The sequence below is a fragment of the Cetorhinus maximus genome, chromosome 23 (assembly GCF_964194155.1).
Source record: "Cetorhinus maximus chromosome 23, sCetMax3.hap1.1, whole genome shotgun sequence".
Classification (NCBI taxonomy): Eukaryota; Metazoa; Chordata; class Chondrichthyes; order Lamniformes; family Cetorhinidae; genus Cetorhinus; species Cetorhinus maximus.
In genome coordinates this window covers 9,183,540-9,211,468 of record NC_135901.1, presented here as the reverse complement: position 1 = coordinate 9,211,468, position 27,929 = coordinate 9,183,540, and the positions used below count along the sequence as shown (strand labels likewise).

The 27,929-nt window shown below is 45.2% G+C and overlaps 4 protein-coding genes and 1 gene segment (V, D, J or C); 3 read left to right on the top strand and 2 right to left on the bottom strand.

The window, feature by feature from the left end:
* The window catches only part of LOC144697782 (Ig heavy chain C region, membrane-bound form-like), a 321,361-nt gene that overhangs the window by 112,787 nt on the left and 180,645 nt on the right, over positions 1 to 27,929 (bottom strand).
* The window catches only part of LOC144698212 (uncharacterized), a 298,967-nt gene that overhangs the window by 187,765 nt on the left and 83,273 nt on the right, over positions 1 to 27,929 (top strand). The gene's annotated exons all lie outside the window — the stretch shown is intronic.
* LOC144698378 (uncharacterized) overlaps positions 1 to 27,929 on the bottom strand; it is a gene marked incomplete at its 5' end in the record, with an annotated part of 82,024 nt that overhangs the window by 27,720 nt on the left and 26,375 nt on the right. Inside the window, 1 exon segment of the mRNA XM_078570330.1 lies at positions 16,789 to 17,628. Coding sequence (XP_078426456.1) covers positions 16,789 to 17,628 — 840 coding nt within the window.
* LOC144698380 (uncharacterized) lies at positions 1,793 to 6,168 on the top strand. The gene is made up of 3 exons (XM_078570332.1): positions 1,793 to 2,025; positions 4,063 to 4,737; positions 6,156 to 6,168. Exons 1-3 carry the CDS (start codon positions 1,793 to 1,795, stop codon positions 6,166 to 6,168), a joined length of 921 nt encoding a protein of 306 aa, XP_078426458.1.
* On the top strand, positions 10,803 to 13,967 carry LOC144698231 (uncharacterized). The gene is made up of 2 exons (XM_078570215.1): positions 10,803 to 10,890; positions 11,438 to 13,967. The coding sequence occupies exon 2, from the start codon at positions 11,893 to 11,895 to the stop codon at positions 12,271 to 12,273; it is 381 nt and encodes a 126-aa protein (XP_078426341.1). The 5' UTR covers positions 10,803 to 10,890; positions 11,438 to 11,892; the 3' UTR covers positions 12,274 to 13,967.

The following is a 27,929-nucleotide window of genomic DNA, read 5'->3' as shown; positions in this document are numbered from 1 at the left end:
TAAATGACCGGAAACTCAGGCTCCAGCATGCACTTAACATGGTCAAATCCTTGATAAAATCCTGGCAGTATAACATCCACTTTCCTTTTGAAATGATTAATCGTCTCCACTTCCACCACCCTCCTGGGCTGAGTTCCAGGTTATTATTGTAGAAACATGCTCTCAGAGGCTTTTTAGTCAAACAAATTAAGCTTTATTTAGACAAGAGCTTGTGTGGCTGCTTGTATCCAGCCAGCCCCTCATACAACCACTTCCTAGGAAACTCCTCCCTTAGAATTTATTCCCCTGCGCTAGCTACACATTTGTTGGACAAATCACATGACCCTACTTGCTGTGAAAAAAGTTCTTCCTCATATCCTCTCTTTCCCAAAACCTGTATCCTTGTACCATCAGCTAATGGAAAAGGATTTCCTTTGTCTACTTTATTCTAAACCTTTCATAATCTTGTACACCGCTATCAAATCTCCCCTCAATCTCCCCTGCTCCAAAGAGAACAACCCCAGCTTCTCCAGCCTAACCTTGTAGCTAAAATCCCTCATCCCTGGAACCATTCTGGTAAATCTCCTCTGCACCTTATCAAGGCCCCTCACATTCTTCCTAAAGACTGGGGACCAGAACTGGATGCAATATTCTAGTTGTGACCTAACCAAAACTCTATAACATAAGAACTAGGAGCAGGAATAGGCAATTCAGCCCCTCGAGCCTGCCCAGCCGTTCAATACGATCATGGCTGATCTAATTTCGGCCTCAACTCCAATTTCTCGCCTTCTCCCCATAACCTTTCAACCCATTACTAATTAAAAATCTATCTCCTCAAATTTATTCAGTGTCCCGGTATCCATTGCACTCTGGAATAGTGAATTCCATAGATTCACGACCCTTTGAGAAAAGTAATTCCTCCTCATCTCTGATTTAAATCTACCACACCTTAGCCTCAAACTATGGCCTCTTGTTCTAGAATGCCCCACAAGGGGAAACATCCGCTCCACGTCTACATTGTCTATCCTCTTTAGCATCTTATATACCTCAATTAGACCTCCTCTCATCCTTCTAAACTCTAGCGAGTATAGGCCTAAACTGCTCAATCTCTCCTCATAAGACAAGCCCCGCATCTCTGGAATCAATCTAGTGAACCTCCTCCGAACCGCCTCCAGTGCAACTAAATCCTTCCTCAAGTAAGGGGACCAAAACTGTGCACAGTACTCCAGGTGCGGTCTCACCAAAGCCTTGTACAGTTGCAACAACACTTCCCTATTTTTGTACTCTTCCTTTTGCAAAAAATGCCAAAATTCCATTTGCCTTCATTATAAATGCCAAAATAATGCCTCTGTTTTTATACTCAGTACCTCTATTTATGAAGCCCAAGGCCCCATATGCTTCACTGACTACCCCTTAATCTGTTCTGCCATAAGAAATTGGTCCCACAAATGGTTTAATCATCACCCATACTCAGAAAGCCTATATAGTGATACAAGATTTAAAATAGTTCCTGTACTATTTGCCTTGAATACCACACACCCGTCCCCAAGATTATATCATCCCATCTTCAAGCACCTTGATGTTCAGATGATAAGGGAATTATCCGGGGATTTCAGAAGTCAGAATGCAGGGAGAGAGATGGGTGGACTGTGACCACCAGTAGCCATGACCCCGGCGTTAAGGCAGTTTTGCAAAACACCACGATCGTCCCTGTGATAGTGACACCAGTAAAAAGGGTGGAGGGAAGAGAGGGATCAGTGACTGGGCTGGAATAGGGGCCACGGCTGGCACGGCCGCTGGGAAGCACTTAGACATGGAGAATATGTGGGAACAGGACGAGGCTGTGAGGCAGCAATGGACAAGAATCTTCAGTAAAAGAAATAAAAGGCAGAGAGATGAAATCCTGGAACAACAAGAAGGAGTGAAATCCAGAAAAGAGATGGTGGACGGACTGATCGAGAGAAAGGGAACGGTCAATGAGATCATTCAGCAGAATAAGATTGAGGTGAAAAGTCAGAACATGTCTAAAGCTGTTCCCTGTGTGATGTAAGGAGGGTTTTTATTGGATCAGATACAACAAGGCCAGGAGGACATTGAAAAGCAATACAGAGTCCAACATTAGACGGTCCAAAGGGCCTGGAGAGGGAGGGTTAATAAACCTCGGGAGTCACAGGGCCGGGAGGATATTGAGAAACAATAGAGAGCCCAAAGGGTCTGGAAGGGGAGGGTTAATAATCCCAGGGAATCACAGGCTGCACAAACTTTGAGTGTGAGCCCAGACCCATTTTAAAACAGTGAACAAATAAATCCCTGATTTTACTGAGACTCTTTTCCATGTCCCAGCTCCTGTAAATACTGATGGGAAAGGGACCAGAATCTCCAGAGGCTCCACTCCGCTGGCTGCTCGTGTGGAAGTGATCTCCGATCAGATTAATGTGCTTCTGCTGTGAGTATTTAATAAAGTGTCTGAACCTCTCATTATACTTCCTGTCCAATATCCCCCTCATTCATGGATCTTCTGATTTACCAACTGGGGAAAAAGAATTGCCTGAGGCAAAAGCAAAAAACTGCAGATGCTGGAAATCTGAAACAAAAACAGAAATTGCTGGAAAAGCTCAACAGGTCTAACAGCATCTGTGGAGAGACAAACAGAGTTAACGTTTCGAGTCCATATGACCCTTCTTCAGAGCCGGTGTTGAAAAAAATTGTCTGTTCGCTGATTGGCCTCAATGGCGGTAGGATTACCCAGAATGCCTCATGGGTCAGAAAGCCCCCTATCAATGAGAACAGGAACCCAGAGCACCGGCATGGGGGCTGGGCTGTGCTCAGAGCATGCTCAGTACGGCTGGTGGAGACGGACTGGGGTGGAACAGGTAGCTGAGGAGGCTGGAGGAGATTGTGGATGCACGGGAGGAATTGGAGCTAGGGGTGGGTCAGAATTAGATGATCTCAGATAATCCTGGAAGGCTGAAGGGCTGGAGACGACCACGACCATCAGGGAGCACAGGGGACGATGGTGAACAAGACTTGGTGCAAGTAAGGACATGAGCTGCTGAGTTTTGGGTGACCTCCAGTTTCTATGGAGTTGAATCTGGGAGGCCGACAAGAAGCACAGACGAATTGTTCAGTTTATAGGGAACAAAGGAATGGATGAGTTTCAGCAGCAGATGAACTGAGGCAGGAACACAGTTGGGTGATTTTACTGAGGTGGAAATGGGTGCTTTTAGTGATTTGTAGTCAGAAGCTCAGCTTGGGCTGAAATATGACAACAAGATTGTGAACAGTCTGGTTCAGCCTCAGAGAGCTGCAAGAGGGATGGAGTTGGTGGTTAGGGAGTGGAGTTTGTAGCAGGGACTGAAAACAATGGCTTTCATCTTCCCAACATTTAAATGGAGGAAATTTCTGCTCGTCCAGTACTGGATGTCAGACAAGTTAGGACAGTGTGTGAGTTGGAAGTGATGGTTTCACTGACACCTTCGTCCTTCTAGGTCGTAGGTCGTGGGACGTTGAGGGTTTGGGATATTCTGCCAAAGTTCTGGTTGAGCTGAAGATGTATTAAACACATCTTCACCCCCTGATCCTCCCACCTCTCTCTTTCATCCCATGGAGGCAGAGTCTTGTGTAGACCCAGACCAGGTGGCAGGTTCCATTCCCTGAAGGACATTAGTGAACCAGTTGGGTTATTATGACAATCTAGCATCATGGTCACTTTTTCCTCATGCCGGCCCCACAAATTACCAGATTCATTCAGCTCAACCTGCCTTTGTGTTTTTGTGGGTTCTCTCTCACTTCCTTTTTTCTGTTTTAAATCAGTTTCACAGGGGATTCGAAGGAGAGGATTTGCAGCCAGGAAGCAGAAACAAAACATCACAGCAGAATCTGACATTCACCCGATTTATCGTAACTTGAATATCATTTGATTTTGAATGTGGAAGGAAAAAGCACCGTTCAAAGTGGAGAGAAACCGTACATGTGTCCTGTGTGTGGACGAGGTTTCAACTGATCATCTGGCCTGTCAAGACACAAGCGCAGCCACATCGGGGAGAAACCATGGAAACGTGGGGACTGTGGGAAGGGATTCAGATTCCCATCTGAGCTGGAAGAGCATCGATGCAGTCACACTGGGGAGAGGTCATTCACCTGCTCAAATTGTTGGAAGGGATTTACTCTTTCAGCCCACCTGCTGAGCCACCAGCGAGTTCACAGTGAAGAGAGACCTTTTAAATGCCCAGACTGCAGGAAGTGCTATAAAAGTTCCTGGGAGCTGATGTCCCATCAATGTGTTCACACTGACAAGAGACCATTTAAGTGCTCTAAATGCGGGACTGGGTTCAGGGGATCATCCCAACTCACTGTACACCAGCGAATTCACACTGGGGAGAGGCCATTCATCTGTCTCCAGTGTGGGAATGGATTCACTCAGTCATCCCACCTGCTGAGACACCAGCAAGTTCACACGGGGGAAAGACTGTTCACCTGCTCTGAGTGTGGGAAGGGATTCACTGAGTCACACAGCCTGCTAACACACCAGCAAGTTCACACTGGGGAGAGGCCATTCACCTGCCCCCAGTGTGGGAAGGGATTCACTCAGTTATCTAGCCTCCTGAGACACCAGCAAATTCACACTGGGGAGAGGCCATTCATCTGCCCTCAGTGTGGGAAGAGATTCACTACCTCATCCCACCTGCTGAGACACCAGCGAGTTCACACTGGGGAGAAGCCATTCACCTGCCCCCAGTGTGGGAAGGGATTCACTCAGTTATCCACCCTGCTGAGACACCAGCAAATTCACACTGGGGAGAGGCCATTCATCTGCCCTCAGTGTGGGAAGAGATTCACTACCTCATCCAACCTGCTGGCACACCAACGAATTCACACTGGGGAGAAGCCATTCACCTGCCCCCAGTGTGGGAAGGCATTTAGTCATTCACCCCACCTGCTGACACACCAACGAGTTCACACTGGGGAGAAGCCATTCACCTGCCCCCATTGTGGGAAGGGATTCACTACCTCATCCAACCTGCTGGCACACCAGCGAGTTCACACTGGGGAGAGACCATTCACTTGCCTCCAGTGTGGGAAGGGATTCACTACCTCATCCAACCTGCTGAGACACCAGCAAGTTCACAAGTAACTAAAGTGCTGGGAATTTGCTATTAATCACATCCAGGACTGAACCATGTTCCCTGGGATCTGTTTCTGCTGATGTTAATAAACTACAGACCACTTAGAGGGGCTAATATTCTGGATAAATGTCACATAAATTAGTTTTGTGCTAAAGACACAATGTGTTGAATCTTTTTAATATCTCTAACACAAGTTACTTCATTTTGAAGTGCTCTCCCTCTCCCCTAGCCTCCATCCTCACCCCCAGCAACCGGTGTGAGGATCTCATGGAGCTCCTTTGTCACTAAGATTGAGATAATCCGATCAGCTGCCTCTGCTGCTTCCCTCCCTTCCACTCGCCCTCCCTAAAGTTCCCCATTACCCGAGCCTTGAACTCTCATCTTTCTGTAGTTTCTCTCCCATCTCCCCTCAGGCCCTCTCAGAGCTCATCTTGTCCATGAAACCCACCTCCTTCATCAACCCTGTTGCAACTAAACTACTGATCACTCAACTTCCCCATGTTCACTGACTATGATAACAGTTTTCTCTCTCAGGTACTGTCCCTCTCTCCTTTAAATCTGCCATCATTATACCCTTCTCAAAAAACAAATCTTTGTCCCCACTGTCTTTCCAAACTACTGCCCCATCTCCAGTCTCTCTTTCCTCTCCAAAGTCCTTGTTGTCACCTCCCAAATCCCTGCCCATCTTTCCCAGAACTCCATCTCTGAATCCCTCCAATCATGTTTTTGCCCCTGTCACAGTACTGAAACAGCTCTTATCCAAGTCACAAATGACATCCTATGTGACTGTGACTAAGATAAACTCTCCCTTCTCGTCCTCGACCTGTCTGCAGCCTTTGACAAGGTTGACCACATCATTCTGCACCTTCGCCTCTCCCCTGTCGTCCAGCTGGGTGGGGCTGCTCTCTCCTAGTTCCATTCTTCTCTATCTAATCATCGCCAGAGAATCACTTGCAATGTCTTCCCTTTCCACTCACAGAGTCACCTCTGGTGTCCCCAAAGGATCCAGACTTGGTCTCCTCTTATTTTTCATTAACCTGTTCCAAACAGTGACATCATCTGAAAACACTGTCACTTATCACATTTACACTGACAGCTCCCAGCTCTGCTTCACCACCACCTCTCTCGACTTCTCCACTCTTGGTAAATTATCAGACTGTTTGGCGGATGTGCAGAAAATTTCCTCCAATTAAATATTGGGAAGACTGAAGTCATTGTTTGAATGGTTGTTAGAAGCAAATTCAGTCGTAACTTTCAAAAGTGATTTGGATTTTAAATTAATACGGAAAGATTTGGAAGGCAATCGGAAAAGAGCAGGGGAGTGGGACAGATTGGTAACGTTTTCAGGCACAGTGGGCTGAATGGCCACCATCCATGCTCTATGATTCTATCATATGTTTATTATGAATCATTATATTATTATAGATGATAGAATCTCCTAATAGTACAGCAGAGAAGGAGGCCGGTTGGCCTATCAAATCTGTGCTGACAAATTCGACGAGCTATCCAGTTAGTCCCACTCCCCCATTCTTTACTCATCCCTGCATCATTTCTCCTTCAAATATTTATCCAGTTCCTTTTTGAAGTTTACTCTTGAACCTGTATCCATCAGATAGTGAATTCCAAATTCTCACCAGTTGTTGCTGAAAAGGTTTCATCGTGATGCTAGCGTAAAAGCAAAATATTGCGGATGCTGGATATCTGAAATAAGAACAGAAAATACTGGGAAAACTCAGCAGGTCTGACACCACCTGTGGAGAGAGAAACAGAGTTAACATTTCAATTCCGTATGACTCTCCTTCATTGCACAATGCCAAATCTAGGATAGCCTGTTCCCTAATCAGTTCCTCGACATTCTGGCCTAAAAACTATCTTGTACATTCCAGGAATTCATCTGCCAGAGTATTTTTGCTAATTTGGCTTGCCCAGTCTATATGCAGCTTAAAGTCACCCATGATTACCGTAGCACCCTTGTTACATACATCTCTAATTTCCTGTTTAACACTGTCACCTACCTTATCGCTACTGTTTGGAGGCTGATAGACAACCCCCACGAATGTTTTCTGCCCTTTGTTTCTTCTTAGCTGCACCCAGACAGATTCTAGGTCTAGATTTTCTAAGCCAATATCCTCTCTCACTACTGCACCAATTTCATCCTTAACTAACAATGTCACACCACCTCCTTTTCCTTTTTGCCTGTCTGTCCTAAATATCGAGTACCCTTGGATATTCAGTTCCCAGCCTTGGTCACCCTGCAGCCATGTCTCCATAATCACAATCATATTGTACCCGTTCACATCTATTTGCACTGTTAATTCATCTATTCATCTACCTTATTGCAAATGCTCCATGCATCCATATACAGTGCCTTTCGACTTGTCTTTTTAACATTTTTTATACATCTCTTTTTGTACTATGGTCCTATTTGCTGCTAGCCCTTGTTTCCTCTGCCTTCCACTTTTGCTTTCTACTTTTCTATCTTTCATTCCTATCTTTGTTTCCCTCTCTTGTGTCTCCTCACTCAGTTTCCCTTTCCCTTGCCAGTCTAGTTTAAACCCTCCCCCACATTACTAGCAAATACCACTGCGAGGATACTGGTCCTGCAACCCATCCAGCTTTTACATGTCCCATCATCCCCAGAGTCAGTCCCCATGCCTCAGGAATCTAAATCCCTCCCTCCTACACCATCTCTCCAGCCATGTATTCATCTGGTCTATTCTCCAACTCCTGATCTCACTAGCACATGGTACTGGGAGTAATCCTGTGATTACTACCTTTGAGGTCCTGTTTTTTAATTTATTTCCTAGCTCCCTATATTCTGCTTTCAGGCCCTCATCCCTCTTTTTACTTATGTTGTTGGTACCGATATGGACCATGACCTCTGCCTAATCTATGATATAGTAATATATCATATATTAACTATATATATATAATATTTTTTAAAGTTCATTCACGGGATGTGGGCTTCACTGGCTGGGCCAGCATTTATTCCCCATAGCTAGTTGCCCTTGAGAAGGTGATGGTGAGCTGCCTTCTTGAACCACTGCAGGTACACCCACAGTGCTGTTAAGAAGGGAGCTCCAGGATTTTGATCCAGCAACTGAAGGAATGGCGATATATTTCCAAGTCAGGATGGTGAGTGGTTTGGAGGGGAACTTCCAGGGGGTGGTGTTCCCATCTATCTGCTGCCCTTGTCCTTCGAGATGGCTGCGGTCGTGGGTTTGGAAGGTGCTGTCAAAGGAGCCTTGGTGAGTTCCTGCAGTGCATCTTGTAGATGGTACACACAGCTGCTACTGTTTGTCGGTGGTGGAGGGAGTGAATGTTTGTGGATGGGTGCCAATCAAGCGGATGCCCTGGATGGTGTCAAGCTTCTTGAGTGTTGTTGGAGCTGCACTCATCCAGGCAAGTGGAGAATATTCCATCACACTCCTGTCTTGTGCTTTGCAGATGGTGGACAGGTTTTGGAGAGTCAGGAGGTGAGTTACTTGCGGCAGGATCTCCAGCCTCTGACCTGCTCTTGGAGCCATAGTATTTACATGGCTGGTCCAGTTCTGTTTCTGCTCAATGGTAACACCCAGGATATTGATAGTGGGGGACTCAGTGAAGGTAATGCCACTGAATGTCAAGGGGTGATGGGTAGATTCTTACTTGTTGGAGATGGTCATTGCCTGGCACTTGTGTCTTGCGAACGTTACTTGCCACCTGTCAGTACAAGCCTGGATATTGTCCAGATCTTGCTGCATTTAGACATGCACTGCTTCAGTAGCTGAGGAGTCGCGAATGGTGCTGAACATTGTGCAATCACCAGTGAACATCCCCATTTCTGACCATATGATGGGAGGAAGGTCATTGATGAAACAGCCTGAAGATGGTTGGGTCTAGGACACTACCCTGAGGAATTCCTGCCATGATGTCGTAGAAATGAGATGATTGACCCCCAACAGCCACAACCATCTTCCTTTGTGCTAGGTATGAATGCAACCAGTGTAGAGTTTCCCCCCTTATTCCCATTGACTCCAGTGTTGCCAGGGCTCCTTGATGCCACACTTGGTCAAATGCTGCCTGGATGTCAAGGGCAGTCACTCTCAACGCACCTCAGGAGTGCAGCTCTTTTGTCCATGTTTGAACCACGGCTGTAATGAGGTCAGGGGCTGAGTGACCCTGGCGGAACCCACGCTTAGCATTAGTGAGCAGGTTATTTCTTAGCAAGTGCTACTTGATACAGAAACAGGCCCAATCTCAATGTGGTGATGAACATTTTCATTCACCAATTAAGCTTTGAGCGACACTGTTACAATCGATAATTTTCCATGTGCCAGAATGTGCCCCATCAATGACTACAGGAGCGTGGTGTGATTACTCAGCACTCGGTTGCACTCTGAGCATGTGCAGTACAAGTGATGGACGTGGAACATGCTGATCAGGAGCTGGTTGGAGATGACACTGAATTACAGAAAATATCAAGTCCAGAAACAGTGAATTCTGTTCAACTGACCTGTGCTGGTGTTTATGTTTCGCACAAGATACATTCCATTTCGTCTATCTCATGTCTGCTTTTCAGCATATCTTTCCTTACAGAGATACCAGCACTGAATTAAAAGCAAAATACTATGGGAACTGGAAATCTGAAATAAAAACGGAAAGTGATGGAAAAACTCAGCAGGTTGTTTCCACCAGTTTGTACCAGTCTTGATCTTTGTAAATTTCAACATCGACCTTTTTCCAATCTGCAATTGGAGGTGGAGGTGGGGGTGAATTGCACAGATTGCATCATGGAGGAAGGCCCAGACATTCTGGTATGTACATACTTTAAGTACCTATTGTGTGTATTGCGCTGTCATGAAAATATGCATTTCATCATATTGATGTGATACATTGTAAAGGTAGGTTAATTTTGGGGTTTGGACTAGTTTCTCTGTGTGGATTTGTTTGGGGGAGGGGATTTAATGGAATTGGAGACAGCTGGTCTGGAGCTTTTGAATGATCAAAAGGGAAGCTAGGTTTGAAATGCTAAATACATAAACCTGGCTGAAGTTTTAGAATGCGAGGTGCAAGGACCAATTGCATTTTTAGATATATTAGATTAGTTTGAACTTCAAAGAGACGATAAGATGTTACATCTAGCCATAGGAAGCTAAGTAAAACAGTGTTTATTTTTCCCAAAGGTTACTGTTAATATAAGTACTATGAAAGATTTATGATATAAGAAAAGTAAATTTGCAGACATATTGGGACATTGGAATTTACATTAAGAGAGAAACATGTATGAAGGAGAGGGAAGGCATTCTGAGATCTAACACAAGTATGAAAAGCCTCCAGCCTCTATGCATTAAGTTGCTGTCTGCAGGAACTGAAGCTAAGAAAACTCACTTTGAATATCATTCACGAATCTCAAGATAAAATACAAATTGCAAAACAGTACTGGCAGCTGTTTCAGGTTTTGTTCTGTGACTTGAGCAGCTCAGCATTTACCATCCACTGTGCCAACAGCGCCCCGGGTCCCGATCTCGATTGGGAAGCCGACGCATTGAATTTTGTGTTCCCAAGTCAAGCTATCAATGGCGGATTATTTACCCAGAACAAACCGCGTTGCAGAAAGTCCCCTATCAATGACTACAGGAGTCCAGTGCGCAGGTGCAGTGTGGGTGTGCGCTCTGAGCATGCTCAGTGTCAGTCATGGTGACAGAGTGAGGAGGAGCGGACGGTTCGGGAGGCGGGAGGAAATTGTGAGCACAGGGTAGGAATGGAAACCGCGGCTGGACTGGGAACTGGAGCAACTTCTGGGGTAGGCCCCAGGCCCCGTGTTTACCCCGCGGTGACAGGCCCGGGGGGAGGGAGCGATGGAGCCGGCGGCTGGACGGGGAGGATTTGGAAACACTTTGTGGATCCGCAAACCCTGAGGAATAATTGTCAGCTCCTGGTTTGCAGCTGCGGGGCTTCTCCCTCCCGGGAACAGGCCCAGGTTAACGGCCGCCATCCTGGGTCAGCGAGTGGAGGATGGTTCACATCAGAGGATGGGGGAGGGGGGACAAGAAATAAGAGGTTACACTTTGGGCTCAAATCAATGAGGATCTGATCTGTGTTTGGGAAACTGTTAACAAATGGCCCCTTGTAAAACATGATCTCCAGTTGTAGAATTTATTAAAAGGATACAGAGAATTATCCAACACTTTATTTAGATTTCAACCCAGGGAGGGGGGAGAGGGTGTGGGACGGGGATTTGCAGCTTTGGGGGAACAAGAGAGAAAAAATGTTCCATAGGAACTAAAATTAACTGTTCTTCATTTCTATGCCGTGCTTACAATGAGGACTTTTGAAATCTCTGCTTACAGGGGCATCAGAAGGGAGAATTTATACACTGGTAACTCAAACAAAACATCACATCAAGATCTAACAGAGTCACTTGATTCATCAGGAGCAGAATATCACCTTTACCTAGTTATACAACTTGAAAACAAAAATTACAGCATTTACCGTGGGATGTTGTGAATTCCACATACACGTGTTTTCTGTGTGTGTGTGTGGACAAGCATTCAACTGATCATCCAATCTGGAGAGACACAAGGGCACCGGCACCACGGAGAAACCGTGGAAATGTGGGGACTGTGAAACTGGATTCATTTCCCCATCCCAGCTGGAAATTCATCGGCGTATACACACTGGGGAGAGGCCGTTCACCTGCACCGATTGTGGGAAGGGTTTCACGCAGTTATCAAATCTTCTGACACACCAGCGTGTTCACAGTGGCGTGAGGCCGTTCAGCTGTTCTGTGTGCGGGAAGGGATTCATGAGCTCATCTAACCTGGGGACCCACCAGCGAGTTCACACTGGGGAGAGGCCGTTCACCTGCTCTGTGTGTGGGAAAGGCTTCACTCAGTCATCTGCTCTGCTGACACATCAACTTGTTCACAGTGATCAGAGATTGTTTAAATGCTCTGACTGTGAGAAGAGTTTCAAAGGACCGATAAATCTGCTGAAACACCAGCGAGTTCACACTGGGGAGAGGCCGTTCACCTGCTGTGTGTGTGGGAAGAGATTCACTCGGTCGCACAACCTGCACAGACACCAGCGAGTTCACACTGGGGAGAGGCCTTTCAACTGCCCCGTCTGTGGGAAGGGACTCACTTTTTCATCTAACTTGAAGAGACACCAGAAGTTTCACATATGACAACAGGGGTTGGATTCTGCTGTTATTGCTGCTGTGAATCACATCCAGGCTTGAACTAGGTTCATTCAGATAACTGGGGTTGGATTTTCACTTTCTGATGGGGGTGGGAACCGGGACTTATGCGATTTGAAAATTACTTTCCCGGTCGGAGGCACTGGATCCGCTGCCTCTGAAACAGTTTGTAATTTTCAAAGTGCCGGTGGAGGGGAGGAAACAGGAAACCCACTCACCACCAATTAACGGCACCTTAATCTCATTAAAGAACTTGTTAGAGCCTGTCTGGAACAGAATGGGATTTTCAATCTTTTTTCTGGATTTAAATTGATTTTTGGGGTACAGGTTGTTTGTAATAAATCCCCAATTGTGAATGAAATCATCAGGTTCTACAGAACTTAACCATCTGGCAGGATGAAGACTTTAAATGGTCATTTCAAAAAGATTTATTAACCATTAAAATGTGAAAAGGTAACAAGTTAGAAAAATAAAAATCAAAGTTTCAATGAACAGTAAGAGGAGAATATTTAACTTTAACAATTAAACAGACTTCTCACAACTTCCCTCGGTTGATCAGGCTGAAGACATGAAGTGAGGATAACCCTCCATCATTCGATACACAGATAATATGCTAACAAAGTGGCTTCTCGAAATCTTAATTTTTACACTTAAAAGATGCTGGAAGCCCACCTTAGCCAAGTTATTGGAAATGGCTAATTAGTCTATGATTTGTCAATAATGTGACAAGAGTTAACTCCATTGGTTTTAGCTAATTTGCCACATTGTCTTAAATTTAGGACACTGCTTTCCTTTAAGCTATGTCTCTCATCTTGATATCTTTACAGGAGCCCATTCATTAAGACAGACTCAACAATCAAGGACAGTGTGTGTTCCTGATAGGGAGCAAGACCAAGGCTTATCCCATTTCTTTCCCAGCTGTTACAGCACTTTAATTCTCTAATAAGAAATGCGAATGGAGATATATTGAGATAAGATAAAGCGACTTCTAAGCAACTACCAATCATCTGTTGCTTGTCAGTCACTGCTTCGTAATACTATTTTGGGTTAGTTTGTTGTAAAAGGTTAAAATCGTCAAAATGGCTTCTCATCTCAGTGTTAGCAGAAAATTGTGTTTTGACATTGTTAGCTTATTACAATGAATATGGCATGAAATGAACCTGAAAATGGTTAGGCTACACTAAAATCTAGTACCCAGGCTTACTTACGGGATGAAGTCAGATAGCCTGGTGCATGTTAGTGCACAACTGTTGGAGTTACCATAGATTGAAAGGAAGTTAATTTTCATCTGTGTTTTGTTTGTAAAATTTGAGGGGTAGACTTGTTCTGGTTTGAGCACTGTACCTCGGCAAAGCAGCAGCAAACCCAAAATGGCTGTCGTCTGTCTTTGCTGCTGGCATCAGACAGGAAGCTCCCTCCCCCCAGAGGCACTTGGTGCCTCGGTTTGGATGCTGAGCTCACCTCCTGCCAAAACAGCTCAATTACATTTTAAAATAGTGCTGCAAGAGTGATGCAGTTCAGGTGCAGTGTGCGGACCCGGAATTCATCCAGTGTCAGGTTCCCAACCCTCTTTGAAAATCCAGCTCTTGGGGGTTTTATTCCTCCTGATGTTAATAATCCCTGTAACAGGGCTGGAGTTTAATATTCTGGTTAAATGTCAAATAAATCAGCTTGGCGTCAAACACACAGTGTGTGGAGTATTTGTTTACTCCAGGATAAGAGGAGACTAATTGAAATCCTGTTCTGTACTGTTCCATTTCTGGGCCTTTTCTCCTCTGTTAAAGAAAGATTTGTATTTCTGCAGAGCCTTTCATGACATCTGGATGTCCCAAAGCATTCTACAGCCAATGAAATTCCTTTGAAGTGCAGTCAATGTTGGAATGTAGGAAACACAGCAGCTAATTTATACACAGCAAGATCCCATAGGCAACAAATTGATAATACCCAGATAATCTGTTTCAGTGATGTTGATTGAGGGATAAATATTGACCGAGATTCCTGGGATAAATCCCCTGCTCTTTGAAATAATGTCAATGGATCTCTTACACCCATCCATTCTGTCTCAGTGCCATCTCTGACAGTCTCTCCCTCAGTACTGCGGTGGAATGTTAGCCTGGATTTTATGCTCATCTTTCTGGATGCGGATTTAAATCCACAACCTCCTGACTAAGACATGAAAATGCAACCACTGAGCCACGACTAACACATCATCATCATCACTCTGGATTATTTCAGATCCTAGACCTTTCGTTACTCTCATGGACAAGTCCCAGCTCCCCATACCTTCCAGAGTGTCTCTCCCAGCCTTGGTAGCAAACATCATCTCGCTTTTCGAAAAAGGAGGAAGAGAGAAAATGGGGAACTAGAGGCCAGTTCGTCTAACATCAGTAATTGGTAAAATGTAGGAATCTATCATGAGGGATGTGGTAACAGGGCACTTAGAAAATCATGAACTGATTGAGCAGAGCCAATATGGATTTATGAAAGGGAGATCATGTTTGACAAATCTGTTCAGAGCTTCTTAAAAATGTAATAAGTAAGGAGGATAATGAGGGTATCAGTAGATGTTGTGTATTTGGATTTTCAAAAAGCATTTGATGAGGGGCCACACAAGAGGTCATCACACAAAATTCGGTCTGGTGTTTGGGGGTATCTGAGCATGGACTGAGGATTGGTTAATGGTCAGAAAACAGAGAGTAGGAATAAACGGGACATTTTCAGGTTGGCAGGCTGTGACTAGCAGGTACCACAAGGATCAGCAGTTGTGCCTCAGCTATTTACAATCGATATCAATGACTTAGATGAGGGGACTGAGTGTAATGTATCCAGGTTTTCTGACAATACAATGTTGGGTGGGAAAGTAGGTGCTGAGGAGGACACAAAGAGGCTGCAGAGGGACATAGACAGGTTGGGTAAGAACATGGCAGCTGGAATACAACATGGTGAAGTGTGAAGTTATCCACTTTGGTAGGAAAAAAAAGAATATCTTTTGAATGGTGCAAGACTGGGAAATATTTGCATTCAGAGGGACCTGGCTGTTCTTGTACATGAATCACAGAAAGTTAACATGCAGGTACAGCAAGCAAATGGTCTGTTAGCTTTTGTTACAAAGGGATTGGAGTATAAGAGTAAAGATGTCTTACTACAATTATATAGAGCATTGGTGAGGCATCACCTGGAGTACTGTGTGCAGTTTTAGTCTCCTTACCTAAGGAAGGACATACTTGACCTAGAGGGAGTGAAACAAATGTTCACCAGACTGGTTCCTGGGATGAGGAGATTGTCCCATGAGGAGAGATCGAGCAGACTCGGCCTAGATTGAATGGAGTTTGGAAGATTGAGTGATCCAACTGAAACATTCTTAAATGGCCTTAAATGCTGGGAAAATGTTTCCTGTCTGGAGAAACTAGAACACGGGGAATCAGTCTCAGAAGAAGGGGTCGACCATTTAGGACTGAGATGAGGAGGAATTTCTTCACTCAGTTGTGAATCTTTGGAACTTTCTAACCCAGGGATCCGTGGCTCTCAGTTATATTTAAGACAGAGGTCGACAGAGTTTTGGGTACAAGGGGAATTAAGGTTTCTGGGGAGTGTGGATCTGAGGTAGATGATCAGCCATGATCATATCATATAGCAGAACAGGATTGATGAGCCGAATGGCCTCTTCCTGCTCCTATTTCTTATTTTCATTCAGTCTCAATCTGGTTCCCCTCAAGTTGCTGAGTGAGTGAATTAAATCTTTCTTCACAAATCACCCGGATACCAGACTACAAGTCAGGCCATGAACATTGTTTATTGTTTACAAATCACAGTGAAATGTGGGCACACAGACCTTTCTAGACATGTCGAAATGTAATCAGAGTTATCCAGCAGTTCAGCACTAATGGGGAGAGCTATTTCATAAAACAAGGAACAAAGACTCCACAGGATATTCAGTGATTCACTGTAAATCAGCACGAATGGATGCTGAGTATTAATTACAGCAGGGAGCAGAGGCTGAGGTTATCAATTGGTTGAGTTTATTTTCAGAGTAATTCCTTCAATATTTGACAAGTTAACAGCTATGAACAGCCCGTCTCTCAAATAGCTCGAGCCTACTTGTAATTAAAAACATTCAGAACTTACCAAGCTTCATCCTCGAGTTACAGAACAGACTTTCTCCCATCAATATAGAGCTGCAGGATTGCACTGTGATCTCTTTATTGTTCATCTTTAGTTCAAGGCAGTTTCTGAGTGATTTACATTGAAAACGAGGTTTGCAGACATGATGGTCTATTCACACATAATTGAGAGATGGTGCGGGTGCACGCTAAGTCTAAACTGGGCAACTAACATTAGAGATCAACCCCAACTGTCAGAATGAACATGATTCAGTCCAGGATGTGATTAACAGCAGCAATAACAGCAGAATCCAACCCCTGTAATCACTTGTGAACTCTCTGGTGTGTCACCAGGTAGGATAAGCGAGTGAATCCCTTCCCACACTTGGAGCAGGTGAATGACTTCTCCCCAGTGTGAACTTGCTGGTGTGTCAGCAGGTTGGATGATTGAGCGAACCCCTTCCCACACTCGGAGCAGGTGAACGGCCTTTCCCCAGTGTGGGTGCGCTGGTGTGCAGTGAGGTGAAATGATTGCCTGAACCCAGTCCCACAGTGAGAGCATCTGAATGGTTTCTCATCAGTGTGAATACGTTGGTGGTATTGCAGATCCCCAGAACTTTTAAAGCACTTCCCACAGTCTGGACATTTAAACGGCCTCTCGTCAGTGTGAACTCGCTGGTGTCTCAGCAGGTGGGGTTTCTGAGTGAATTTCTTCCCACACTCAGAGCAGGTGAACGGTCTCTCCCTAGTGTGAATGCGCTGGTGTGCAGTGAGATGAGATGGTTGCCTGAACCCAGTCCCGCAGTGAGAACACCTGAACGGTCTCTCATCAGTGTGAATACGTTGATGACATTGTTGATGCCCAGAACTTTTGAAGCACTTCCCACAGTCTGGACATTTAAACGGTCTCTCGTCAGTGTGAACTCGCTGGTGTTTCAGAAGGCGGGATGATGTCCTGAGCCTCTTCCCACACTGTGAGCAGCTGAATGGTGCATGCGCAGTGTGAATGCGCTGGTGCTCCCTCAGTCCATGTGGGTTTTTAAAGCTCTTTTCACAGTTGGGGCATTTAAAATCTCTCTTGTCAGTGTGAACTTGCTGGTGTTCCAGCAGGTGGGATGAGCGAGTAAATCCTTTTCCACACACGGAGCAGGTGAATGGCCTCTCCCCAGTGTGAAGTCGCTGGTGTCTCTGAAGGCAGATTAACTGAGTGAATCCCTTCCCACACACGGAGCAGATGAACGGCCTCTCCCCGGTGTGACTGCGTCGGTGGGTTTCCAGATTGGATGGGGATCTGAATCCCTTCCCACAGTCCCCACATTTCCACGGTTTCTCTCTGGTGTGAACGGTGCTTTTTGCTTCCATGTTCAAAGGATAATCATATTCAGGTCCTGATGAATCAAGCCACTCTGGCAGATTTGGATGTGATTTTGGTTTGACTTTCCCGACTGCAAATCCTTCTAGTAGCTTGTAAAGTGAATTCAAAACAGAAACAAAAAATATGAAAGAGAATTCACAAAAACACAAAGATAGGTTGTGAAATTGAGCTGAACGAATCCCGTAATTTGTGGGTCGGCACTAGGAAAAAGTGACCACGAAAACTGTTGGATTGTCATAAAAACCCAACTGGTTCACTAATGTCCTTCAGGGAAAGGAACCTGCCTCCCAGTCTGGGCTACAAAAGACTCTGGCCTCAAAGGGAGAAGAGAGAGTGAGAGGTGGAGGAGGGGAAAAGGAGAAGGATTTCATAGCCCTGCAACTCAACCCAGAATTTTGATACAATTTCCCAAACTCATGAGCCCCACCACCTGGAAAGACAAGAGCAGCTGGTGCATGGGGAAAAACCATCAGCTCTAAGACACACAGCAGCGAGTTCACACTGGGGAGAGACCAGACACCTGCTCCATGTGTGAGAAGGGGTTTAATCCATCATCCAACCGGCTGACACACCAGCAAGTTCAGCAGAGACTCCAGGGGTTGGATTCTGCTGTTAATCACATCCAGGACTGAACCATGTTCATTCTGATAGTTTGGGTTTGTTTCTACTGATGTTAATAAGCTCTGTAACTGGACTAGATATTCAATATTCTGGAAATCGGCTTGTTTTACTTTGTCAAATAAAGTATGTTTCTTCAGCCTACAACAAACAGTGATTTACTTGTAATTATTTTCAATTTAGTTACTGTATTCAGTACTCATCATGTGGTCTGCTCTACATTGGGAAGATCAAACACAGATTGGGTGATCACTTTGTGGAACAGTCTGTCAGCTTGACCCTGAGCTTCCAGTCACTTGTCATTTTAATTCTCCAACCCACTCCCACTCTGACCTCTCTGTCCTCAGCCTCCTGAACTGTTCCAATGAAACTTAATGGGAGCTCGAGGAACAGCAGCTCATCTTTCGATCTGGCACTTTACAACCTTCCAAACTCAACATCAAGAGAGTTGTCAGGATTGAAACTCTCTACCTGAAAAGGTTGTGGAACCTGACTCTATAAGGAGTTTTAAAAGGAAGTTGACAGGTTTTTGAGAATGAGGAACTTAAAGGGTTACAAACAGAAAGTGTGTGTATGTGGGTCTAAACATGACTGCTCTTTCAAAGAGCCAGCACAAGCACAAAGGGTTGAATGGCCTTTTTCTATGCTGTAAGTTTCTATGATTCTAGGAATTTAGCCCTTGTGTCTGTTCCACTGTGAAATGAGATCATGGCTTATCTGTGGTCTAATTCTATACACCTGCTTTGCCCCACATCCATTAATACCTTTGGTTAACAAAGATCGTTCAATGTCAGATTTAACATTAGTCTCACATCAACTGCTGTTTGTGGAACAGAGTTCATCACTTCTACCTCCCTTTGTGTGTAGAAGTGTTTGCTGACTTCAGTCCTAAAAGGTCTGGCTCTCATGTTTACAATATGCCCCCAGAGTCTAGGACTATGACTCTTCTTTGGAACTGACTGAATCTTTGTCTGAATCTGGGGAAGTGAGGACGAGCATGGCCTAAAAATTGTAGCCATGTCTTTCACAGTGAAATGAGGAAACAATTGTTGACACAAAGCTTGACAAGTTTGGAGTTTTCTGCCACAAATGACAATTCCCTCACCAATATCACTACCCATTCACTCCACCTTCCCCTCTCAAGATGACAATAGGCAGTTGCCTGCATAAGCCAAACCTCTTACCAGGGTTTCCAGTCCCGCACACACCATGTGTTTTTTTATTCTATGATGGGATGTGGGCATTGTCCATCCCTAATGGCCCTGGAGCTGTGTGGCTTGCTGGGCCGTTTCAGAGTGAACCACATCACTGTGGGTCTGGAGTCACATGTAGGCCGGACTTGGTAAGGACGGCAGATTTCCTTCCCTAAAAGGACATTAGTGAACCAGATGGGTTTTACGATAATTGATAGTTTTATAAATTATTAACCGACTCTTGGAGTCCAGGTATCATTCAGGTAAAACTGTGCTGCACTCACAGGGACAATAACCCATAGTCCTATGTTGGGACTTGAACCCATGTCCCCAGCCCAGTGGCATTACCACTGGGGCACCGTCTCCCCGCCCTCCAAGCTCGCGCGCGGTGTCCAGGCTCCCCCCCCGGTTCACAATCTGCACCCGCCCTCCGAGCTCGCGCGCGGTGTCCAGGCTCCCCACGGTTCACAATCTCCACCCGCCCTCCGAGCTCGCGCGTGGTTTCCAGGCTCCCCCTCCCCGGTTCACAATCTCCAGCCGCTGGATTCATTTCTCACCCTTTGTGATCTCAAGTCGACCGCTCCTTCTTCCAGCTCCGGTTCTAGTACTGCGCATGCTTCAGTCGCGGCCTAACCCCGCCCCTCCATCAGTCCAATTGGTTGGAGGGCATACCGCACCCGCACCGTCCTCTAGTCCCGCCTCTCTCTTCCTATTGGCTCGGAACCGCTGTCAATCAGCTGGGCATTGTGAGCTGTCAGGTGAGAGGTCACTGTTGGGAGCGGGTTAATAAACCCCGGGCAGGGGGGCGGGGTTTACAAATCCCGAGTGCGGCCCCAGATCCGAATATTAAACAATGAACATTCTCCACTCTCACTATCCGCCGGACAGGTAGATAAGGTGGTTAAGAAGGCATATGGGATACTTGCCTTTATTAACATTTAAGTTATGGTGAGAGGTTGGATAGACTTGGGTTGTTTTCCTTGGAGCAGAGAAGACTGAGGGGTGACCTGATCGAGGTTTACAAGGTTGTGAGGGGCACGGACAGGGTGGATAGGGAGCAGCTGTTCCCCTTAGTTGAAGGGTCAGTCACAAGGGAACACAAATTCAAGGTGAGGGGCAGGAGGTTTAGGGCGGATGTGAAGAAAAACTTTTTTACCCAGAGGGTGGAGAATGCGCTGCCTGGGAGAGGGTGTTGAAGGAGGGTTGCCTCACATCCTTTAAAAAGTACCTGGATGAGCACTTGGCACATCATAACATTCAAGGCTATGGGCCAAGTGCTGGTAAATAGGATTAGGTAGGTAGGTCAGGTGTTTCTCACGTGTTGGTGCAGACTTGAAGAGCCGAAGGGCCTCTTCTGCACTGTGTGATTCTGTGAACAACCTCAAACAAAGAGACCAGGACCCTCCGAGCATGCACAATTCACCCGGACAACCTGCGGCAGATAGAGCGGTTTCTGAGATGTTTGGGACTGTGGGTAATACGGATGCCATTAGAGACCCAGAGTCCGTTGATCATTAAAATAAAAGCAAAATACTGCAGATGTTGGAAATCTGAAATAAAAACAGAAAATACTGGAAAAACTCAGCAACTCTGGCAGCATCTGTGGAGAGAGAAACAAGAGATAATGTTTCAAACCCACTATGACTCTTCATTGGAACTGACTTAATTTTTGTCTGAATCTGAGGAAATGAAGACAAGGTTATGCTGATATAGAGATTGCAACTAAGAAAGACCAAGGCCCATCTCCTACCATCCAAACCCTACGACAATGGATCTGTTGGCCAATCTTTGCAATGAATCCATTTCATAAATCTGTAACAGACCGATACATAATTCTTCTGCTATGTTTTGCATTTGATGGGAATTATCAAATGTTTTTACGACTACCAGCTTGGGCTGTGGATGGTGATGCCTTCACTCTTCTCTGTTGATCGAATCCAGAAGGGCTACTGTAGTTAAAAGGACTTGGCTTGCAAGATACAATCGCATTTAGAGGGATAAAGGAACATTTTAATATCATAGTTCAGTGACACCTGATCACTTACCAACAGAGTCAGTTTGTAAAAACGTAAAGAAAATAATCACAGCTGCTACAGATTATTCTCTAGCTACAATGAGATAGATAAGAAAAGAATCAAGAGAAAGGAATCAACAGTGCAGAGGCATTCAAAGAGAATGGTTTGGTTAACAGTGTCAAAGACTGCAGACAGGATGAGAAGGAAATTGCAGCAGAATTTACCTCTGCCATATTCACATAGGCTGTAATTTGTGACTTAAATAAGAGCTGTTTCAATGTTGTGGCAGTTACAGAAATCTCATTGAAGGGATACAAACATGGAGTTCTGGGAAAATGTGCTTGGATTTGGGAGGTGACAAGGACTTTGGCGAGGAAAGGGTGATTAGAGATTGGGTGGTAGTTGGCAAGAACATTGCGGTCAAGTGCTTGTTTTCTTGAGGATAAGTAGTTATGGCAGATTTAAAGGAAAGGACAGTACCTGAAGAGAGAGAGAGCTGTTAACAATATCAGCGAACATGGGAAGGTTGGGTGATCAATTGGAATAGGAATGGAGGAGGTGGGTTTTATGGAAAAGATAAGTTCTGAGAAGCATGAGGGAAGATTGGAGAGAAGCTAAAGAAAAAAGCAGACTCAGGGCTGCAGCAAGGGAGCTCTTTAGAAGCGGTTTGGCCCAGCGAGTCAATGGAAGGGAGGGACACAGCAGAGGCAGCTGATCGGATTGTCTCAATCTTAGTGACAAAAAAGTTCCATGGAAAGTTTGGCCCAGGTCTCTCTCCCTCTTAAAAACATTGACATCTTTTGCTTTCCCAGCTTGACACATTTATTTGTCTGACAAAGGATGGCCTCTTTCTTAATATTCACAATTAAATGGGCAGTTACCCAGGGGCCAATAAATTAATATAGGGCAGAGGTATATCTAGTGTTGTTAAATGGTACATATTATTTATGGTTCTCTAATTAAGTACATTTATTGCATTCCTTGTGAATAAATCCATTTCAGTAACAATTGCTGAAATGTTTGCTCCACACCCAAAGGGTTTCATCAAGTTTTCTTGTGGCGTTTGAGACAAAATCAACTTTCAAAATGATGCAGAGTTTCAGTGGCCAGTAAGTTCACAGATGACATAAAAATTGGTGGTGTTGTAAACAGTGAGGAGGAAAGCCTTAGATTACAGGATGATATAGACGGGCTGGAATTTAACCCTGAGAAATGTGAGGTGATGCATGTTGAGAGGACTAACACGGTTAGGGAATACATAATGAATGGTAGGACCCTAGGAAGTACAGAGGATCAGAGTGACCTTGGTGTACATGTCCATAGACCCCTGAAAGCAGCAGCACAGGGAGATAAAGTGGTTAAGAAGGCATATGGGATATTTGCCTTTATTAGCTGAGGCGTAGAATATAAGAGCAGAGAGGTTATGTTGGATGTGTATAAAACGCTAGTTAGGCCACAGCTGGAGTACTGTGTGCAGTTCTGGTCGCCACACTATAGGAAGGATGTGATTGGACTGGAGAGGGTGCAGGGCAGATTCACCAGGATGTTGCCTGGGCTGGACCGTTTCAACTATAAAGAGAGATTGGATAGGCGAGGGTTGTTTCCCTTAGAGCAGAAAAGGCAGAGAGGGAACATATTAGTGGCTTACAAAATTATGATGGGCATTATTAGCGGAGGTGTCAATAATAGGGGGCATGGAATTAAGGTAAGGGGCAGGAGGTTTAGAGGGGATTTGAGGAAACAAAATTTCACCCAGAGGGTGGTAGGAATCTGGAACACGCTGCCTGAGGGGTTGGTAGAGGCAGGAACCCTCACAACATTTTAAAAGTATTTAGATGAGCACTTGAAAAGCCATAGCGTACAGGGCTATGGGCCAGGTGGTGGAATATGGGTTTAGAATAGACAGGTGCTTGATGGCCGGCACAGTCCCAATAGGCCAAAGGGCCTGTTTCTGTACTGTATAACTCTATGTGACTATGTTCAACAAATGAGGGAGATCTGTGCTCAGCCACGGCCCTCACTCACTCCGATTGGATGGGGGACCTGCTGCTCCCGTTCAGTCCTCCATCCCACTCCTTCCTTCTACTGGCCTACAGCTGCCATCAATTACATGGGCATTGTGAGCTGGAGCATGTTCAATACGGCTGCTCCATCTATATCGGTGCGCATGCGCATTGCGAGTGGTGTCCAGAGACAGACAATTGAAGGTGTGGTTACCCAGGAACAAAAGCAAAAATTGCTGGAAAAACTCAGCAGGTCTGAAAGCATCTGTGGAGAGAAAGACTAGTTAACATTTCGAGTCCATATGACTCTTCATCAGAACTAAAGAGAAATAGAAATGTAATGAAATATAAGCGGTTAAAGGGGGTGGGACAGGTGAAGCTGGATAGAGGGCCAGTGATCGGTGGAGGCAAAGGAGAGACTGCAAAAGATGTCATAAATAAAAGGTCAAAGGGGTGTTGACGATGGTGATATGAGCTAAAGGATGTGCTAATGGTGACATTAAGGGTGGAAAGCAGGATGAGCAGTGACAGATGGCCCTAGTGGGGACGAGGTGTGGGGGAGGGGATCGAAATAAGCTTAAAGGTGGGGAATAAACAATGAATATAAATAAATTTCAAAAATAACAATAGAAATCAGTGGGAAAAGAAATATATATATATAAATAAAATTAAATTTAAAAAGGGGGATAAAAGAGGGGGTGAGGATGGAGGAGAGAGTTCATGACTTGAAGTTGTTGAACTCATTGTTAAGTCCAGAAGGCTGAAAAGTGCCTAATTGGAAGATGAGGTGCTGTTCCTCCAGTTTCCGTTGAGCTTCACTGGAACATTGCAGCAGGCCAAGAACGGTCATGTGAGCATGAGAGTAGGATGGGGTGTTGAAATGGCAAGCAACAGGAAGGTCTGGGTCATGCTTGCGGACAGACCAAAGGTGTTCCAAAAAGCGGTTACCCAGTCTGCGTTTGGTCTCTCCAATGTAGAGGAGACCACATTGGGAGCAGCAAATGCAGTAGACTAAATTGATGGAAGTGCAAGTGAAATGCTGCTTCACTTGAAAGGAGTGTTTGGGCCCTTGGACGGTGAGGAGGGGGGAAGTATAGGGGCAGGTGCTGTACCATCTGCGGTTGCATGGGGTGGGGGGGGGGTTGAGGTGTAGGGGGTGATGGAGGAGTGGACCAGGGTGTCCCGGAGGGAATGGTCCCTACAGAATGCCGACGGGGGGGTGAAGGGAAGATGTGTTTGGTTGTGGCATCATGCTAGAGCTGGCGGAAATGGCGGAGGATGGTCCTTTGAATGCGGAGGCTGGTGGGATGATAAGTGAGGACAAGGGGGACCCTATCATGGTTCTGGGAGGGAGAGGAAGGTGTGTGGGCAGATGCGCAGGAGATGGGTTGGACACGGTTGAGGGCCCTGTCAACCACCGTGGGTGGAAAACCTCAGTTAAGGAAGAAGGAAGACATGTCAGAAGAACTGTTTTGGAAAGTGGCATCATCGGAACTATGCGACGGAGGCGAAGGAACTGAGAGAATGGGATGGAGTCCTAACAGGAAGCAGAGTGTGAGAAGCTGTAGTCGAGGTAGCTGTGGGAGTCGGTGGGCTTGTCATGAATATTGGTGGACAGTCTATCACCAGAAATTGAGACAGAGAGTTCAAAGAAGGAAAGGGAAGTGTCAGTGATAGACCATGTGAAAGTGTTGGAGGGGTGGAAATTGGAAGCAAAATTAATACATTTTTCCAGGTCAAGGTGACAGCATGAAGCAGCACCGAAGCAGTCATCGATGTACCGGAGAAAGAGTTGTGGGAGGTTGGGAGACTATGAGGTTGGAAACTGTGGAGGGAAGATCTCCTTTTGACACACAAAATAAACCCAACAGCCAAGTACTGTGTGCAGTTCTGGTCACCAAATTATAGAAAGGACATAGAGACACTGGAGAGGGTGCAGAGAAAATTGATAAGAATGATATCAGAAATGCATGGGTTTACATATCAGGAGAGGATGAACAGACTGGATCTCTTTTCTCTTGAAAAAAGATGTCTGAAGCTGAACTAATTTAGGACTTTAAAATGATGAAAGTTTTAATGGAGAGGAAACAGAGAGAATGTTTCCTCTTGTGGGGAAGAGCAAAACTAGAGACCATCAATATAAGATAGTCACCGAGAAATCCAGTAGGGAATTCAGAAGAAACTTCTTCGCCCAGAGAGTGGTGAGAATGTGGAACTCAAGACCACAGGAAGTGGGTGAAGTGAATAGTATAGATGTATTCATGGGGAGGCTAGACAAACATATGTGGCTGAAGGAAATATTAGCTCATGATGGTAGATTTAGAAGTGGAAAGATGAGAGGTGGCTTGAGTGGAACATAAACACCAACATGCACTGGTTGGGCTGAATGGCTTCTTTCTGTGCTGTATATCCTATATAATCCTGTGTAAGGCTTAACTGATCGTCCAACCTGGAGAGACACATGGACACTAGCAACAGGGTACTGCACACAGTACTTAGCTGTTGGGTTTATGTTATGCATCAGGTCGGCTTTGCTTTTTGCTTCAATGATAGATGTCATCTCTGCTGAGTAGGTCTCAAACCAGCCTTTATTGTGGATTCCCCTTTACCAAATGTTACTGCTGCTGTGTCAGAAATGGTTGAACTCAGCGACTTCCAAACTTCATCAGTATCAATGTTGATTGATTAAGCTTTTATTGATGTGCCTGTAAAATATTTCACTGCTTTGATTCCTGTTGTTTGATAATTTAATTTCATAATGGAGGCTTCACTTTGAAGAGTGTGTAAATCAGTAAGAATTGTCAGCAAGGATTAAGCAACAGGGAGAAACCGTGGAAATGTGGGGACTGTGGGAAGGGATTCAGTTCTCTATCCCGGCTGGGAACTCATTGGCACAGTCACACTAGGGAGAGGCCATTCACCTGCACTGTGTGTGGGAAGGGATTCACTGAATCATCCAGCTTCCAGAAACACCAGCACATTCACAGTGAGGAGAAACCGTAAAACTTACTCCGTGTGTGGGAAGAGATTCACTCAGTCATCCATTCTCCGGATACAGTCTGTGAGAATTCTGTTCTTTCTTTGACTGTGTATTAATATAGTCTGCAGGAGTTGTGTTCTTTCTTTGCCTGTGTGTTGATCTGTAGGGTAGAATCTCTGGAGGTGATGTCATGCTTTGAACCGGCTTGTCTGAGTTTAGAACTGTGAAATGGTGGAAGTGCAGGAGTTCTATGTAATCATAGAGGAATATGTGTGCTTTCATCAACAGGCGAATGCTGTTCACATGAACACACCTGTGATTGGACAAGAGCCACATGATTGAATAGTGAAATGTCCATGGACAGTTCTGATTGGTGGTCTCAGGGGAGCCAGTTGGCGGGGGGGTTTCCAACTAAGAACAGTCCACCTGAGGGATTTGGTACAGTGGAGAAAAGAACAAAGGAAAGAAGAGAAAGAAACACAAAAGCTGGAAACTCCACAAGAAAACTGGAAGCTCCAAGGAAAGAAGTGTGCTCTGCTGTCTAGATATGACAAGAGAAGTATAGAGCTCATGTTGTTCTGTAAATCACTGCCTGAACTTTACATTTCGTCTTTAAGTTTGTCCTGCCTTTCTCTTAATAGAGCTGCTCCATAACTGAAATTTATTGACACATCCGATCCTGATTCACTTGTGTGTCCAATATCACTGCCCATCAAGTTGTTCACTCTGATAAGAGACCTTTTAATTGTTCTCACTGTCTGAAGAGTTTTCAAAGCTCTAAAGATCAGATGAAATACCAATGGAGAGAAACCATTCACCTGCACTGAATCTGGGAAGGGATTCACTCGATCATTCAACCTTCTGACACACCAATAAGTTCACATCTGACTGTATTGGTTGGATTCTATTGTTCTGGCCACTGTCTGAGTCTGAGCCACATTGTTCATCATCTCAACGTTGATTTCACCCTGAGCTGATTTTGTGACCAACATCCGCTCCTTTACCAAGGCATAGACACTTAGAAACATAGAAAATAGGAGCAGGAGTAGGCCATTTGGCCCCTCGAGCCTGCTCTTCCATTCAAGTGATCATGGCTGACCCTCTACCTCAACATCATACTCCCCCTCTTTTCCCAAACACCTTGATGCCTTTCATGTCTAGAAATCTATTCAGCGATTTGGCCTCCACAGCCTTTTGTGGTAGACAATTCCACAGGTTCACCATGCACTGAGCAAATAAATTTCACCGCAACTCAGTCCGAAATGGCCTGCACCATATCCTGAGACTGACCCCTTGTTCCAGACGCCCCCCACCACCCACCCCTCCAAACCCAGCCTGGGGAAACATCATCCCTGCATCC